Source organism: Eriocheir sinensis, chromosome 13 (assembly GCF_024679095.1).
Source record: "Eriocheir sinensis breed Jianghai 21 chromosome 13, ASM2467909v1, whole genome shotgun sequence".
NCBI classification, from domain to species: Eukaryota; Metazoa; Arthropoda; class Malacostraca; order Decapoda; family Varunidae; genus Eriocheir; species Eriocheir sinensis.
The window spans coordinates 22,068,672-22,086,054 of NC_066521.1; the positions used below are offsets into that span (position 1 = coordinate 22,068,672).

A 17,383-nucleotide genomic window follows, 5' to 3' on the forward strand; every position below is an offset into this window, starting at 1 on the left:
ATGGTGTTGTGATGGTGTTGATGGTGCTAACGCCCAGCTGTTCCCGGTGACAGGCTTCCCCGGGCTGTGTTCCTGCTGCCCGATCAAGCCTCCGACCTTCAGCCCACTCTCCTCCCTCGCCTCCACCTCCCTCGCCAACCCTCTCTCCTCCCTCACAAGCCAGAGTCCCTCCCTTGCCTCCCTCGCCGGGCAGACTCCCTCCCTCGCCTCCCTCGCCTCCCAAACCCCATCCCTCGCCTCCCTCGCCAGCCAGACGCCGCTCTCCTCCCTCACAAGTGATCCGAGGAGTTCCAGCGTGGCGGAGCTCCGGAGGAAGGCACAGGAGCACAGCGCGGCGGTCCTGCAGAGCCTCCACGCGGCCTCCCTCCACAACCTCCAGCAGTCTCTCCACCAGTCCTCCGCCCTGAACATCGAGAACCTCCTGAAGAATGAGTCCCCGGTTCCTGGATCAGAACGGGACGCATCGCAGTAATGTTCCTGTATGCTCTGCGTCTACCAGCTCCTCTCCACTCCTCCTCCTCCTCCTCTTCTTCCTCCTGTCCTCTCTCCAGTAGCTACAGAAGGTTACAGATGTATATACTCATAGCCTGACGTCGTGTTATATTCCATTACGTGATTCCTTTGAGTCTTGTCGATTCCCCCACGTCGAAGTAAGGTCTGCCCGAATGTCTTTTTCTTTGGTCTCTCTCTCTCTCGCTCTCTGTTGGCCTCTACCCGCTTCAGTGGTGGAATGCATGGCGTGTGATAGTCCCCCCTTCCTTCTCGTCCTCTTCCTCCTCCTCATCCTTCTCTTAATCATGTGACATACTATATAGTTTTGAGAGGCGCCTCCTTCTCCGCCGCCCGCCCTACACTCATGCTCTTCGTTGTTAGCGTGTGAGTACTCCTCCTCCTCCTCCTTTTCCTTCTTTTCCTCTTCCTTTTCACTGAGTCGTATCTATTAGTCCTTTTCCTCTTCCTCTTCGTTTTCCTATTCTTATCTTCCATTCCTAATATCCCCTTCTTTCTTCTCCTTCTCTAACGCTTCCTCCCTTTCTTCCTCCTCTTCCTCCTCTGTTAGCCCGAGTCGTATCAATCAATCCTCCTCCTCCTTTTCGTCAACCTACTTTTCTTATTAACTCAACCTTATTTCTCCTACGGAACACGGCTGAACACTCTCCCTTAAAACCTACCGCTGGAAGTAACGTTGAGTATGGTGGAGAAACACAAACAAGTATATCATAGCTTCCCCTAATACTTCATACCGACGTGCTCTATTGCGCTGCTAGATGACGGACAATTCGCTCTACCCAATAGGACAATGCTTCACGGAAATTGACACGTTAGTTTATCCTGCGACTTCGCTTGGTTCTGTTTATTTCTGTTTATTTGTACGCGTTTGCTTTGGGGTAAGAATCGCAACCTATCATTGATGGGTTGCGTGAAGGGGGGCCGAGGGACGCTCCTGAAGCTCGTGGGTGTGGTGTGGAGCGAGTGGGATGAAAAGATGATAATGTAATACTGTTCTTCACGTGGGATGAGAGACTTGGTGATGAACGGAAGAGGGAAGAAAGGAAAGAAGAACGGAAGGGGAGGAGAGGAAAGAAGAACGGAAGGGTAGGAAAGGAAAGAAGACTGACAATGTAGACTAATAAAGGAAATACAACATGCTAGGTAAGAGAAATGGGAGATGAGAGTTGCTGCTATCCCTCCCCTTCACCCCCCCGCGCCCCCCTTACTCCCCCCTTCCCAGCCAGAGTGAAAAATTAACCTGACCAATAAATTGATATCCCATTCAGTTCACGAGGAAAAGACTTGATAGTTATGTGTCCAGCGTGTTCTTTTCCCTTATTTCACTTTTCCTATTTTCCTTCTCTCCTCCTTCCCTTCCTCCTCTTCCCCTCTCCCTGTTTTTCTCTCTTCTTTTCCCTTTCTCCCTCCTCCTCCTTCCCCTTCTTTCCCTTTCTTTCAGCTTCCCTGTTTTCCACTGTCCTCTCTTCTTTCCTCCTTTCCTCCCTCTCCTCTTAATTTCCTCTCCTCTCCTCTCTGTTTTCCTTTCTTTTTCTCCCTCCATCCTTTCTCCTTTCCCGTCCCTCCCCTTATTTCCCCTCCTCCCTCTCTTCCATCCTTCCCATTCCATATCTTCCTCATGCCTCTCCGCTCATCCCTTCCTACTCCTCCTCCTCCTCCTCCTCCTCCTCCTCCTCCTCTTCCTCCTACTCCTCCTTTCCTCTCCTTCCCATCCTCTTCAGTATCGGAGGAGCCTCAATCCCTTATCAGTTAAGCAGAAGAAGAATCCGAGTAATGATCTAGTCCCTGATTCTATTTATTACTAAGTCTGTTGTTTTTTGAGTGAGACAAATTCTATACATCTTTATAAATAACCTATGGATACTAGAGCCTATAGTTGTGTCTGTATAGTAGTGTAATGACGCTGTATATGTGTGTGTGTGTGTGTGTGTGTGTGTGTGTGTGTGTGTGACTGTTTACCGTTCACATCCCACGTTCATAAGTAGCTAGAGAGACGCACACACACACACACACACACACACACACACACACACACACACACACACTCACTGGTCTCTTCCCAACCTCCTCTTTTGTCCATACCATTAGCATACAGTCCGGTCCTTTCTGCTACACACACACACACACACACACACACACACACACACACACACACACTATCATGCACGGAGAAAATAATAAAAGCGTGTATAGACAAAATTTAACATAATGTAGCAGCGGGAAATGTTATCATGCACAGAAGACTCAGAAAATGTTGTTATTCCGTATCTTTTTATTTTTTTATTTATCTATTTATTATTTTACTTGATTTATTTGTTTATTTATGTTTATTTTGGGGGCTTGTTAAATCATTTTCTTGGCTTTTTTTTTCATTTATCTATTTTTTATCTCATTTCATTTTCCTATTCATCTATTTTCTTTTTTTCATCATTTTTTTTTTTCAGTATTTTTCGCTTGCTTGTTCTATCACTGTCTTGTCCCAAATTTCCCGAGACCATTCCGCGGAGTCTGGGTCTGGACTTAACGGTTTTACACGGTCTATAATCTTCGTAATTTATATTCACGATTATACTTTCCAAGCGGCGTGTGTGTGTGTCTGTGTCTATGTGTGTGTGTGTGTGTGTGTGTGTGTGTGTGTGTGTGTGGTGTGCGGCGAGGCGATGCACTCCACCACACACACACATTTAAGAGAAGCAAGCGTTGGATCAGCCTTCCCAGACTTTCCCAACCCTTGCCAAGCCTTTTCGAGCCTTGGCAAGCAGTGGTTAAAATGGTTTCCTTACACAGAAGTCATAAGCCCTTGTTCTTAAACGTATCGGCACTCCAGATCTCTTGTTTAAAAAGCCTCACGTAGAAGTCTCTTGGAATTTCACTGGGCTGCCTTGTGATCCTAGTGATAGTTTTAACCTGACTTCTGTATTTTGAACGGGATTAACACCCATGAAAACCCGGTTAATCCCTGCACTTTGAACAGGAAAAGCACCCAAGAATACCCGGTAAATCTTCTCTGTGATCTTGGAAAATAGTCGTATGCAGTGGGGGACCGAAGAATATGGACCTATACAACTATCATTATCATTATTACTACTACTACTACTACTACTATTACTACTACTACTACTGTATTTTGAAACCCGAGCACCCAAGAGGACCCGGTTAATCCTCTCCTCTGTGGCCTTGAAAAATAATCGTAACTGGAGCCCGATACGTTTAAGAATGAAGACCTCTATAGCTACTCACATCCAAGTCTAGTTTTGTTACATGAATTTGCTCTTTGTATTATTCAGCACTTCGTAATCGGCCTAGTTAATGCATACGTACTCTGTTTGAAGTGTTTCTCATTTATCGCATCCATATTTTCCTTGTTATTATTATTGTTGTTGGTCATGAATTTCCTTTACGATTGGGAATAATTTGTTTGTTTGTTCATTTGACAGTTTCGAATCTAAATCACCGTGTGTGTGTGTGTGTGTGTGTGTGTGTGTGTGTGTGTGTGTGTGTGTGTGTGTGTGTGTGTGTGTGTGTGTGTGTGTGTGTTATTTTGTTTTCTATTCCTTGTTTAGATATGAGAAGATTATGATACGAGTGCGCGCGTGTGTGTGTGTGTGTGTGTGTGTGCGTATAACAACAGATAGCTACTTCTAGTCATGTACGTATTAAAGACACCGTTGCTTCATGTACGTCTTTTATAACACACACACACACACACACACACACAGAACCCCCCCCCCCTCGTGAGTACATTAGCCGTAGCATCCCAACAGAGCGTACACACACACGCACACACATACACACACAGTCTCTATGTAGATATTGTCCTATGTGCGTGAGATTTACGAGCACAAATACGCTCATGTACGCAGCAAGCATCCTATGTACGCTTCCCCCATACATACATACATACATACATACATACATAAATACATACATACATACATACATACATGCACACTCAAGGCAATCGTCTCACATTGATATTCGTACACATGTAAATTTCACGCACACAAATAACTACTCATACATGTGCACTAATCCACGTTACGCACCTCTGTAAATACACACACGCGCACACACACACACACACACACACACACACACACACACACACACGGTTAGCAATACTACCTTTATTGTTTATAGAGATAATATATGTGTTATCTGAGTCACGTGTGTTTTGATTAACCTGCAAACTATACCTGATGTTAAAAAAAATGCCACTGAGTTATTTATTTATTATATTATTATGAGGTGAGCCAGGTAGAGATGGAGGAGGGTGGACAGTATAAGCCGCCTCTTCAGCATCCCGCAAACACCTGAGACGCCGAAGAAAGAGAAAATGGAAGAGAAAGCGATGAGAGAGAAGGAGAAACTGGACCTGAGAATATAGATGATTGCAGATATGGAGGGATACATGGGTAGGGTAACAAGTATCTTTATCTACTTCTACTCTTCCTTGTACTCACCTCTCGCTCATCTCTCCTTGTTCACCGCGCTCTCGACTTTCTGTAACAAGTGAAAAATACAGGTAACGCTTTTTTTTCTTATTTATTGGTGAAAATTCTAATACTCGTACTAATACTAATACTCACAACTACTACTACTACTACTACTACTACTACTACTACAACATCTACTGCTACTACTACTACTACTATATACTACTACTAATAATGATAATAATAATAATAATAATAATAATAATAATAATAATAATAATAATAATAATAATAATAATAATAATAATAATAATAATAATAATAATAATAATAATAATAATAATAATAATAATAATATACAAAAGAACAAAAGATTAAATATAAGTAAACAAAAACAAACAAAACACACGACATAACGAGAACACACACACACACACACACACACACACACACACAACTAAGTGGACAGAACGCGCAAATGATGGAGGTAATGATGAAGGGGGACGAAGAGGAGAAGAAGGAAGAGGAGGAGGATGAGATAGATAGAGAGATAGAGACAGAGACCAACAGAGAGATACAGAAAGTGAGAGTGGTCTTCAGCATCGTGTTTTGTTGGCCCGCTGATCACAGGTAAGTAAGAGGAGGTAGAAAATGACAGGTAAGGGGGGGAGGGGAGGGGGGGAGGGGGGCCACTTACCTACCTACCTACCTGTCATGCTAATTAGGCCTCTATGACCCTCAGGTGAACGAGTTAATTTACCTTGGCGACATTTACCTTTGAGTCTTTTGCTACAGTACGAGGAGGAGGAGGAGGAGGAGGAGGAGGAGGAGGAGGAGGAGGAGGACGAGGAGGAGGAGGAGGAGAGCTAAGAGACTAACGCATGGAGAAGGAAAGTAATCAGGCATAAAGAGAGAGAGAGAGTGTGTACATCACTATCTTCACCATTACGATCCACAACCTCTCTCTCTCTCTCTCTCTCTCTCTCTCTCTCCCTCTCTCTCTCTCTCTCTCTCCGCCATATTATCAGAAGAAAAAAGTGATGAGAATTTTCTTATTTTGGCGCCAAATTGGTCATGATAGAGTGTGTGTGTGTGTGTGTGTGTGTGTGTGTGTGTGTGTTATCACTACCACCACTACTACTACTACTACTACTACTACTACTACTACTACTACTACTACTACTACTACTACTACTACTACTACTACTACTACTACTACTACTACTACTACTACCACTACTACTACTACTACTACTACCACTACTATGATCTATTTTCTTCCTCCTCTTCTTTTTTTATATAATAATCATCAATTTTACATTATTATTTATCCTCAAAAACTAAAAAAAAAAGCGAAATAGAGGAATAAATCAACCGTGTGTGTGTGTGTGTGTGTGTGTGTGTGTGTGTGTGTGTGTGTGTGTGTGTGTGTGTGTGAACAATGTGATTCTGGTCTTGTTTATGGCGCGATTTTCCGTCTGATTTGTTGGTAGGGAGGAGGAGGAGGAGGAGGAGGAGGAGAAGGGAGGGAGGGAGGGAGAGAAAAGGAATGAAGGAAGCTGAGACGGCGGCAAAAAGAAGGGAGGAGGAGGAAGGAGACAATGGCTGAGAGAGAGAGAGAGAGAGAGAGCAGTTGGATAGTTCATTAATCAGTGTTGCCAAGGCCTGATTCGCCGCTCCCACAAAAGTAAAAAGTAAAGAGTAGCCAAAAGAGAGGTCAATTTCGGGTGGAGTAGAAGTAGAAATGAGTGGCCAAGAAGTGAGGTCAATATCGGGTGGAGAGGCGTCTTGACACCCCTCTTGAAAGCAGTCGAGTCGTAGGCAAGAGGAAACACAGACAAAGGAAGGCTGTTCTGGCTAGACTAACATATTCTTAAGACAAACAGTGATATTATAATTCAATACATCTATAATACGACAATGTTGGCTAAAGGTGTACGATATTAGAGTCACTGGCATTTGATTACACTCTTACGAACACAATCACCCTTATCTACAGGAGTTCCCGTGAGCAGGTGTGTGTGTGTGTGTGTGTGTGTGTGTGTGTGTGTGTGTGTGTGTGTGTGTGTGAGTGAGGGCGTACAGGTGCATCAATATAGCCATAATACGACAATGTAGGCTAAAGGTGAACGAAATTGACCTCTCTTTTTGGCCACTCCTCTGTACTCTATTCAGGAGCAAATTGACCTCTCTTTCGGCCACCTCTTTTGATTCTTTTTTTTAGGAGCAGCGAGTAGCGGGCTTTCTTTTTATTATTGTTTCCTTTGTTTGTGCCCTTGAGCTGTCTCCTTTGTTGTAAAAAAAAAGTAGGTAGCGGGCTTATTTTAATTAATATTTTCCTTTTTTTACGCCTTTTGTCTCCTTTGTTGTAAAAAAAAAAGAGTAAGTAGGGGGCTTATTTTCTTTAATATTGTTTTCCTTTATTTACGCCTTCTGTCTCTTTTGCTGTGAAAAAAAAAAATAGTCACTGGTATTTGATCATACTCTTACGAACACAATCACCTTTACCTTCAGGAGTTCCCGTGAGCAGGTGTGTGTGTGTACAGGTGCATCAAATACCCTCACCTCGCCTCGCCCCGACCTCACCTATGAAAGCATCTCACCTGTGTTTTGTTAATCAGCAAAGGAGCTTAATTATACACCTTCCCACTACCTGGCTGCCAAATTCTATGCACCTGGACTCACCTGGGCGTATAATAGTGTTTGGGAAGGGCGTAATGTGCTCTCTCTCTCTCTCTCTCTCTCTCTCTCTCTCTCTCTCTCTCTCTCTCTCTCTCTCTCTCTCTCTCTCTCTCTCTCTCTCTCTCTCTCTCTCTCTCTCTCTCTCTCTCTCTCTCTCTCTCTCTCTCTCTCTCTCTCAAAGACGTTAGCGGCTGAGAGAGAGGAAGGAAGAGAATGAGGGAGGCAGGGAGGGAAAGGAAGTGAGGAAGAGGGAGAAGAAGAGGGGGAGGAAAGGAAGAAGGGAGATGGCTGGGGTGTTTTCTAGTGGAAGAGGGAAAGGGGAGATTGTCACTCGGGAAGAAAGAGAGGAAGAGGAGGAGGAGGAGGAGGAGGAGGAGGAGGATATGGAGGAGAAAGAAGACGCCTAAGAGAAACAAGATAAAGAGAAAGAGAAGGAAGAAGAAAACAGGAATAACAAGAAGAAAATGAAGGAGAGAAGAAGAAAAAGGAAAAGGAGGAGGAGGAAGAGGAGGAGAAATAAAAAAAGGGAAATAAGACAACTAAGAGAAAAGTGAAAATGGAAAAGGAAAACACGAGGAAAAGGAGGGAGAGGAGGAGGATAAATGGAGAAGGAGGAGGAGGAAAAAGAAGAGAGGAAGAAGAGGAGGAGGAAAAAGAGGAGAAATAAAAAAAAAATAAGACAACTCAGAGGAAAGGGAAAATGAAAAAGGAAAACACGAGGAAAAAGAGGGAGAGGAGGAGGATAAAAGGAGAAGGAGGAGGAGGAAGAAGAAGAGAGGAAGAAGGGGAGGAGAAAGAGGAGGAGAAATAAAAAAAAAATAAGACAACTAAGAGAAAAGGGAAAATGAGAAAGGAAAACACGAGGAAAAGGAAGGAGAGGAGGAGGATAAAAGGAGGAGGAGAAGAGGAGGAAGAAGAAGAGGAGGAGGGAAGCGTGCGAGACAGAGAGAAAATGAGTTACATTGATACACATCTTTCCAGTCCTTCTCCTCCGTCTTAACCCCCCCACACACACCTCTCCCTCCCCCCACCTCCTCCTCCTCCTCCTCCTCCTCTTCCGCGGCCCTCTCAACGTCCTGCCTCAGCGCGCCAATCGGGAGCCGAGGTGGCCATTTCTGCAGGGTCATTAGACGATCTGAATGGCCGCTAAAAGAGAACCAAGCGCCCACTTCCAGCTCCCTCCCAGGCTGACTGAGATCGCCCCAAACCTTCCTTGCTCCTCTATGGACGTCTATTCAGCGGCTGCCACTAAGAATCCAGCCTTCAACAGCCTTTTTCAGCTAAACGATCCAGCCCGGAACTCAACGCTTTCCGGGGAAGGGGAGAGCGAAGAGGGATGTGCGGCCGCGAGGATTCGAACCCGTGGTGGAGGAGTGTGTTAGGGTCGTTTTGCCGTGGTGGAGAGGTGCGGGTTAGGTCCTATTGGCGTGGTCAGCCCCCAAGACGGATGGACCAAGATGGAGTATTCAGTTAATGACCTAAAATCAAGTAGTGTGGGACTCTGAGATACAGAGATCGGATCCATTAACGAGATGAAAGGCTGAGAGGCAGTCACCGCCCCCCTGCCAGCATCCCAGCATCCCTCCCTCACTCCTCTCCTTCTCCTTCTCTCCTCTTCATCTCCTACTCTCTACATGTTTTTCCTATCCTCTCATTGCTCCCTTCTTCCCTCCTTCCTTCTCTCACTTCCTCTTTCCTTCCTATTCTCTCTATCCCTCTCTCTCCCTGCCAGCATCCCAGCATCCCTCCCTCACTCCCCTCCTTCTCCTTCTCTCCTCTTTATCTCCTTCTCTTTACATAGTCATCTTATCCTCTCATTGCTCCTTTCTTCCCTCCTTCCTTCTCTCACTTCCTCTTTCTCTCCTTCTTCGCCCCCTGCCAGCATCCCAGCATCCCTCCCTCACTCCTCTCCTTCTCTCCTCTTTATCTCCCTCTCTCTACATGGTTTTCTTATGCTTTTATTGCTCCCTTCTTCCCTCCTTCCTTCTCTCACATCCTCTTTCTCTCCTTCCCTTTCTCTCTGTCCTTCTCTCTCCCTGCCTTCCTTCATTCCTTCCTCCTTCTCTTCTTCTCTTTCTTTCTCTTTTTGGTACATGATTTTCTTACCCTCTCATTGCTTCCTGCCTTCCTCCTTCCCTCCCTCCTTCTCTCTCTCTCTCTCTCTCTCTCTCTCTCTCTCTCTCTCTCTCTCTCTCTCTCTCTCTCTCTCTCTCTCTCTCTCTCTCTCTCTCTCTCTCTCTCTCTCTCTCTCTCTCTCTCTCTCTCTCTCTCTCTCTCTCTCTCTCTCTCTCTCTCACTTTCCCTCTCTCTATCCTTTGTTATTTCTATGTCCTACTTCTCTCTGCTTCTTTCCTCCCTCTTCCTTCTCTCTCTGTCCTCTCCTCTCACTTTTCTTTTCTCTTTTTTTTTTTACGTCTCTCTCTCTCTGAGCTCTTTCCCAGTGGGGCCTGATGGTCTCCCAAGGCTTCTTCCCGGTGGGTCCTGATGGTCGGCCCAGCCCGTTCTGGCGCAGGCGAGTGTTTATAGTGGCGCCATCTTGCATTGGCTCATGCTACTCTTCCTCCTCCCTTTTCTTTGTTCCTTTCCTCCTATATTAATTCTCCCTGCTTCCTTTTCCCTCTCACCCTCTCTTCCCTCCCTTGTCTGTCTCTATCCTATTCTTCACTACACTTCTCTTCCCTCCCTCTCCTCCCTACTTTATCCCCTCCCTGCCATTCTTCCCTGTCACGTCTCCATATCCCCCTTCCTACTCCTCTTCCTCTCTCTCTCTCTCTCTCTCTCTCTCTCTCTCTCTCTCTCTCTCTCTCTCTCTCTCTCTCTCTCTCTCTCTCTCTCTCTCTCTCTCTCTCTCTCTCTCTCTCTCTCTCTCTCTCTCTCTCTCTCTCTCTCTCTCTCTCTCTCTCTCTCTCCTGAACTCCCTGCGGCACGGGCCTTAAATCCTATATGTTTATTTATCTATATATGTCTTTATTTCTCTTTTCTTTTCTACTGGTACTCTTTTTCCTTCCTACTGGTACCCTTTTCCTTCCTACTGGTACTCTTTTTCTTCTTACTGGTACTCTTTTTCTTCCTACTGGTACTCTTTTCCTTCCGACTGGTACTATCTCTCACTCTCTATCTATCTATCTATCTATGTGGATGCCTGTTCCCTATTAGAAGTTCCTGGGAGTTTCGTGGACTGTTTTGTGATCCCAGTGATAGTTTTACACGACCTCTGCGCCATGAACGGGAAAATCAACCATGAAAATACGGTTAACCTTTCCCGTGGCCTCGGGAAATAGGCTAGTCCCCCTTTATTTAGACCTTGGGCTAGTCGTAATGAGTGCCCGATACGTTTAAGACCACGGGCACTTAATATCCATCTTCCCTCCCTCCCTAACCTAACCTAACCTCCCCCGCCCCTCAGTAGAGATTAATATGAACAAGCTTCCCCGCCCACCAGAGAGAGCGCTTGGACGGAGACGGGCCCAGGGGAAAGAACGGTAATGGTCTGTCTTGGTCGCCGGGACAGAGGGAGGCAGTGGTAAGCTTGTGGTCCGCCTCTGTCTCTCTCTCCCTCTCCCTCCCTCTCTTTCTCTGTCTCCCTCTCTCTCTCTCTCTGTTTATGTGTGAGGTCAGGTGAGTGATTCATCTACTACTATTTGTATTTTTCTACTTATTTTTCTTCCTCTTATTTTTGTTTTTATTTTTTTATCTCATTCTTTTTCTTTTTTTCCATTTTCTTTTTCTTCTTCTTCTTCTTCTTGCATTTATTTTCCTTTTCTTCTTGTTTTTTTTTGTTTTTTGTTTCGTTCTTGTTCTTCATCTTCGCCTTTTTCTTTTCTTTTTTTCTTCTTCTTCTTTATTTTCTTCTTCCTCTTCTTCTTCTTCTTCTTCTTGTATTTATTTTCCTTTTCTCTTTGTTTTTGTTTTTTTAATTTTGTCGTTCTTGTTCTTCCTCTTCGTCTTCTTCTTCTTCATCTTCATCTTCATCTTCTTTTTCTTCTTCTTCTTCTTCTTCTTCTTCTTCTTCTTCTTCTTCCTCCTCCTCTTCTTCTTCTTCTTCTTCCCTTTCTTCTTCTTCTTCTTCAGCACCACCATCACAAAAATAGCATCTCCAGCATCCGTATCACCACCACCACCACCACCACCACTATCACCACCACCACCACCACCACTATCACCATCACCACCACCACCACCACCACCAGACCACCACCACTCTCATACCACCAAGTCAATTTTACACACCCACCCCAAATCCTTACTACATGTCATCTCATCACTTTTAACCACTTACAAATCGACTCAGCTCCTACTTACAAGAGACTTCCCGACCGTCCATAGCTCCCAGCCTCGCAGCATTACCAACACAAAAACAAACCTTCGACTTCCACGCATAACCTCACTGTACGCTTCCCTCACGACCCTTCTTATGCACCCATCACATCATTCTGACCCTCATGTATTAAGTTTAGAGTCTACATGCGTTGAGGCTTGGTTTAAGGGGTGACAGAAGGGTGGTTTGTGGGTACGTGTGGGGTTGGCGGCGCGCGGAGTTGGTAACGGTGCTGGCTTTCTCCGCGCCGGCTACTAAGCGGGTTATGTGAGGCCAATTCTGCAGTTTAGATAACACGCTTGTCGTCCTCTAGTAAGTGATCTTTTATTCATTCCCCGGTGCGCTCTCTCTCTCTCTCTCTCTCTCTCTCTCTCTCTCTCTCTCTCTCGACCATCTCCCTCAGACAACGCTGGAGAAGGAAAAGCAGGAGGAGGAGGAGGAGAAGGAGGAGGGAGATAACAAAGAATATAGGAGTCTGAGAGAGAGAGAGAGAGAGAGAGTCATACTGCTTTTTTATTTTTTACGTTTCTCTATGGCTAGGGAAGGCTCTCTTGGTATTATGGCGCAGGGAAGTGTTTGAAGTGGCGCCATCTTACTACCCTCATGCTCCCCCCTCCACCCCCAACGAGCTCTTCTTTGATTCTCACCACCGTTGCCAGATTATCGTACTCAAAGCCTCGTATATACCAACTTCTGACCCATAACTATCACTAAAAACACCAATAGTTATCCATTTCACCGATAACTACAAATTAATCTCTCGGTATCGGGATGGAGGAGATAGATTTTGGATCGGAAATACGGTAAACATGAGAAAGAAAGAGGGAGGAAGGGAGAAAGAGAAGGTGAACACAATGGAACACAAAGGAAGAACAAACAACAGCAGGAGGAGGAGTAGCGGCGGTGAGGGAGGCAGCGTCGATGGGTGTTATTCTATACTTCCATCTCTTAACACTCACAACCACACCCAACCTCACCAATCTGGCAACGTTGATCCTCACTTTAGAGAGAGAAAGAATCTAGAGTCCGCGTTGATAGGTGTGTTGCTTGTTATGTTCTGTCTTATATACTACTTATCCTATCTACTACTACTACTACTACTACTACGACTACTACAACTACTACTACTACTACTACTACTACTACTACTACTACTACCACCCCCACCCCCACCACCACCGCCACGGCCGCATTATACAGGTTCAGAAGGCCTTTGAAGTCCTCTTTAGAGCAGATTTCAGCACAGATAAATACATGTTAAATGCAGCTGTGTTTATCTAGTCATTTATTCATTTACTAATTAACTTCTTATCATTAGTATTATATCCATGTTTACGAATTTATTTATTTTTTGCAGAAGAGCTCGATTGATATATGAATTAGAGCATATTCAACGCCCCAGTTCGCGAAATTGGAAGTAGTATTATAAATTTATTATTATTATCAATATTATTATTATTAGTAGTAGTAATAGTAGTAGTAGTAGTAGTAGTAGTAGCAGTAGTAGTAGTAGTAGTAGTAGTAGTAGTAGTAGGAGGAGGAGGAGGAGGAGGAGGTAGAGCAGGAACATAAGAAGGAAAATGATGATGATGATGATAATGATGATGATGATGATGATAAAAATAGTCGTAACTTCTGACACAATGACTCCAAGGCAACACATAAGTTTACCTGTATCCCCCCCCTCAGTACTCAGCCCACCAGCAACTCAACCTAACCTTCTTGCCAAGCCCTCCAGCACTCCAGCACCCCTCCGGCACCCCAACAAACTCCCCCAGCATCCTTGTCAGCCCCCCCCCCCCCTCCCTGCCTCCCCCCCCCCGGGCATCGAGTCGCTCCCCCAGGGCACTCAACGTCTTTACCGCCTCAACCTTCCCCCTGACGGTGCGAGAAGGCGAGGGAGGGTTATTTCTTTTTCCTCTCTCTCCTCCTCCTCTTCCTCCTCCTCCTACCTCTGCTTCTCTGCCCCCTCCTCCTCCTGTTTCTATCTCCTTCTACACCTTCCTCTCCTCTTCCTTCTCCTTTCCTTCACCTTCCCACCTTCCTCCTCCTTCTCCTCCATCTTCCTTCCCCACTTCCACCTCTCCAGCCTCCTCTTCTTCTCCAGCTTCCTCTTCCCTGTCTCCTCCTCCTCCTCCTCCTCCTCCTCCTCCTCCTCCTCCTTCTCCTCCTCCTCCTCCTCTTCCTCCTCCTACCTCTACTTCTCTGCCTCCTCCTCCTCCTCCTGTTTCTATATCCTTCTCCACCTTTCTCTCCTCTTCCTCCTCCTCCACATCATTTCCTTCACCTTCCCATCTTCCTCCTCCTCCTCCACCTTCCTTCCCCACTTCCACCTCTCCAGCCTCCTCTTCTTCTCCATCTTCCTCTTCCCTGTCTCCTCCTCCACCTCCTCCTCCTCCTCCACCTACTTCCACCTCTTCACCTTCCTCTCTTTCTCCTTTACCTTCCTTTACCACCTTCCTCCTCCTCCTGTTTCCCCTCCTCCTTCCACCTCTCCTCCTCTTCCTCCTCCTCCTCCTCCTCGCCTCACCTTCACCTGGCCGGGAGGAGGAGGGTCTCAGGGGCGTCGTGACCAACAATGACAAAGGCCCGCGTTCCCTGAGGGCCCCTAAAGTGAGCAGTAGAATTTGAATATGGCGCCCAGGAGCAAGAATGGCGGGCGTTAGTGCGAAGAGGGCGCGCCAGTGTTGCCAACACCGCGCCGTGACACCAAAAAAAAACACCTCACCTTTCTTTTTTTTTACCTGTGCTTTCCCTCACCAATTAGTTCTACCTTTGACCTTTGACCTTTTTTCTCTTTATTGGTGGTATGATAGTGGGTGTGGGTATATGTGTGTTAAGATATGGAAGTATAGAATAGCACCCATCGACGCTGCCGCCACCACCGCCGCCGCCTCCTCCTGCTCCCATCTTCTTCCCGGAGTGTTTTAGCGCCTTTATCACCGGGTTTATGGCGGCTTGCTTTGTTTGTCTTAAGTGGATTAGTTTTCTAGCGGCGGCGGCGGCGGTTGGGGGGCTGAGAAGGAAGGGGGGGGGTTGAGGACAGGGGATGAGGGTGGTTTTCCGTGTTTTCTCTTTGGGAGCTCATCTAAGGGGGAGGGGTGAGAGAAGAGGAGGAAGGGGTGCAGTAAGGGGGCAGGGGAAAAAGAAAGGGGTGCAGAAAGTGGGGGCATAGGAAAGGGAAGGAGGTAGAGGACTGGGGATCTTTCTTTCCTTATTTTTCTTTGAGGGGACGGGAGGGAGGCGTGGAGGAGGAGGGGAGCGGAAGCAGAACGGGGGACATAGGGAAGGAGAAGGGGGAAGTAAAGGGGGGCATGGGGAAAGGAAGAGGGGCAAGGGGGGTCTTTCTTTCCTTTTTTTGGGGGGTGGAAGTGGGGCGGGGGCAGGAAGAATGACATAGGGAAGGAGAAGGAGGAGGAGGGGGGAAGGGGGGCGAGAGCAATAAAGGAGAGCATGTGGAGGAGGTGGAGCAAGAGAGGGTGGGGGGTGGGGGCCCTTCTCATTCCTTTTTTCTCTTTGGAAGCTCATCTCCGGTAATGCTTGGCGGGCGGGTGTGCGCACGAGGGGACCTAACCTTGTAATTACGGAGTTTAGCAAAGTTACTGCGCGGAGGCGGGTCGTGCGGGGTGAGCCAAGTACCGCGCGGCTCATGAATAAAAGTTACCCACACTCAGGCCCGGCAGGATGTTTACAGGAACCTGATTCTCCTCTTGCTCTCTTGCTCTCTCTCTTGCTCTCTCACTCGCTCTCTCTCTCTCTCTTTTTCTCGGTTGGTCTCTTTCTTGGTTTCTTGGTTGCTCGGTTTTTGGTTTTTGGTTGCTTCGGGTTTTCTGTCTCCCGGTATCTCTCTCTCTCTCTCTCTCTCTCTCTCTCTCTCTCTCTCTCTCTCTCTCTCTCTCTCTCTCTCTCTCTCTCTCTCTCTCTCTCTCTCTCTCTCTCTCTCTCTCTCTCTCTCTCTCTCTCTCTCTCTCTCTCTCTCTCTCTCTCTCTGTGTCTGTGTGTGTGTGTGTGTGTGTGTGTGTGTGTGTGTGTGTGTGTGTGTGTGTGTGCTAAGAAAGTATTGACACTTGTCTTGCAACTTTTCGTAACGTTCACACTCCTTACAATACCTCTTCCTCCTCCTTCTCCTTCTCCTCCTCCTCTTCCTCCTCCTCCTCTTCCTCCTCCTCCCTCTTCTTCAGTTCCTGCTTTTCCTCCTCCTCGAAACTCTCCTCCTCGAGTCATATGTTTTACTTCCTCTATATTTTTTTCCTTGTTTCATAATATTTATACTCAGTTTCATTTCCCAAGTTTCGTTTCACGTGTTTTATGCTCCATCCTGTTTTATGGTTTTCTCTTCTATCTTGTTTTTTTTTCTCATTTTCCTTCCCTGTTCTACGCTTCATTCCTGTTTTTTTCTGTTTTTCTCTTATTTTTTCATCACATCATTGCCGTGTTAAATTATTCCTGGCTTGTTTTTAGTTTTTTTTTTCTTTTCTGATGTTTTTCCCTCATTTTCCTTCCCTGTTCTACGCTTCAATCTTGTTTTTCCTGTTTTCCTCTTCTTTTTTCATCATAACATTGCCGTGTTTGATTATTCCTGGCTTGTTTTTCTTAGAGTTTTCTCATTTCTCTTGTTTTTTCCTCATTTTCCTTCCCTGTTTTAAGTTTTATTCTCGTTTTATTACTGTTTTTCCTGTTTTCCTCTTCTTTTTCCATCATATCATTGCCGTGTTTGATTATTCCTGGCTTGTTTTTCTAATAGTTTTCTCATTTCTCTTGTTTTTTCCTCATTTTCCTTCCGTTTTAAGTTTTATTCTTGTTTTATTACTGTTTTTCCTGTTTTCCTCTTCTTTTTTCCATCATATCATTGCCGTGTGTAATATTCCTGGCTTGTTTTTTTTTTTTAATTTTCTCTCTTCTGATGTTGTTTACGTTTGCGGTTTTATTATGTCGTTTCTTTGTTCCTCTCTCTCTCTCTCTCTCTCTCTCTCTCTCTCTCTCTCTCTCTCTCTCTCTCTCTATCTCTCTCTCTCTCTCTCTCTCTCTCTCTCTCTCTCTCTCTCTCTCTCTCTCTCTCTCTCTCTCTCTCTCTCTCTCTCTCTCTCTTTTTTCTTTGTTTTCTCTCTCTTTCTGTCTTTTCTCTTTCTCTGTCTCTCTTTTCCTCCCTATATCCCTTTTTTTCTCTCCCTCTCTCGTAGTCTATATATCTATCTTTCTGTCTATCAGTCTATCTATATTTAAGTCTATTTCTGTGTCTGTCTATATGTCTGTCTGGGTAGTGGAATTTTCTGTAAGGTCTTTATATATTAAGTTATTGTTTGTTCAGTTTTCCCTCATCATCATCATCATCATCATCATTTTCATAACTTCTTTTTTTTCTTCTTTTTTTCCTTCCCTTTCCTTCTCTTCTCCTTCTTCTCCTTCTTTTTTTTCTTTTTCTTCTTTTTCATCTTCA

The 17,383-nt window shown here is 45.5% G+C and overlaps 1 protein-coding gene across 1 annotated transcript in view; it reads left to right on the forward strand.

Annotated features, from left to right (window-relative positions):
• Positions 1-4,596, forward strand: part of LOC126997821 (dorsal root ganglia homeobox protein-like) — a 61,027-nt gene extending 56,431 nt beyond the window's left edge. The window contains exon 9 of the mRNA XM_050859032.1: positions 54-4,596. Within this exon, the coding sequence (XP_050714989.1) occupies positions 54-472 (419 nt within the window). The 3' untranslated portion in view covers positions 473-4,596. The remainder of the gene's footprint in view (positions 1-53) is intronic.
• The last annotated feature ends 12,787 nt before the right edge of the window (positions 4,597-17,383 follow it).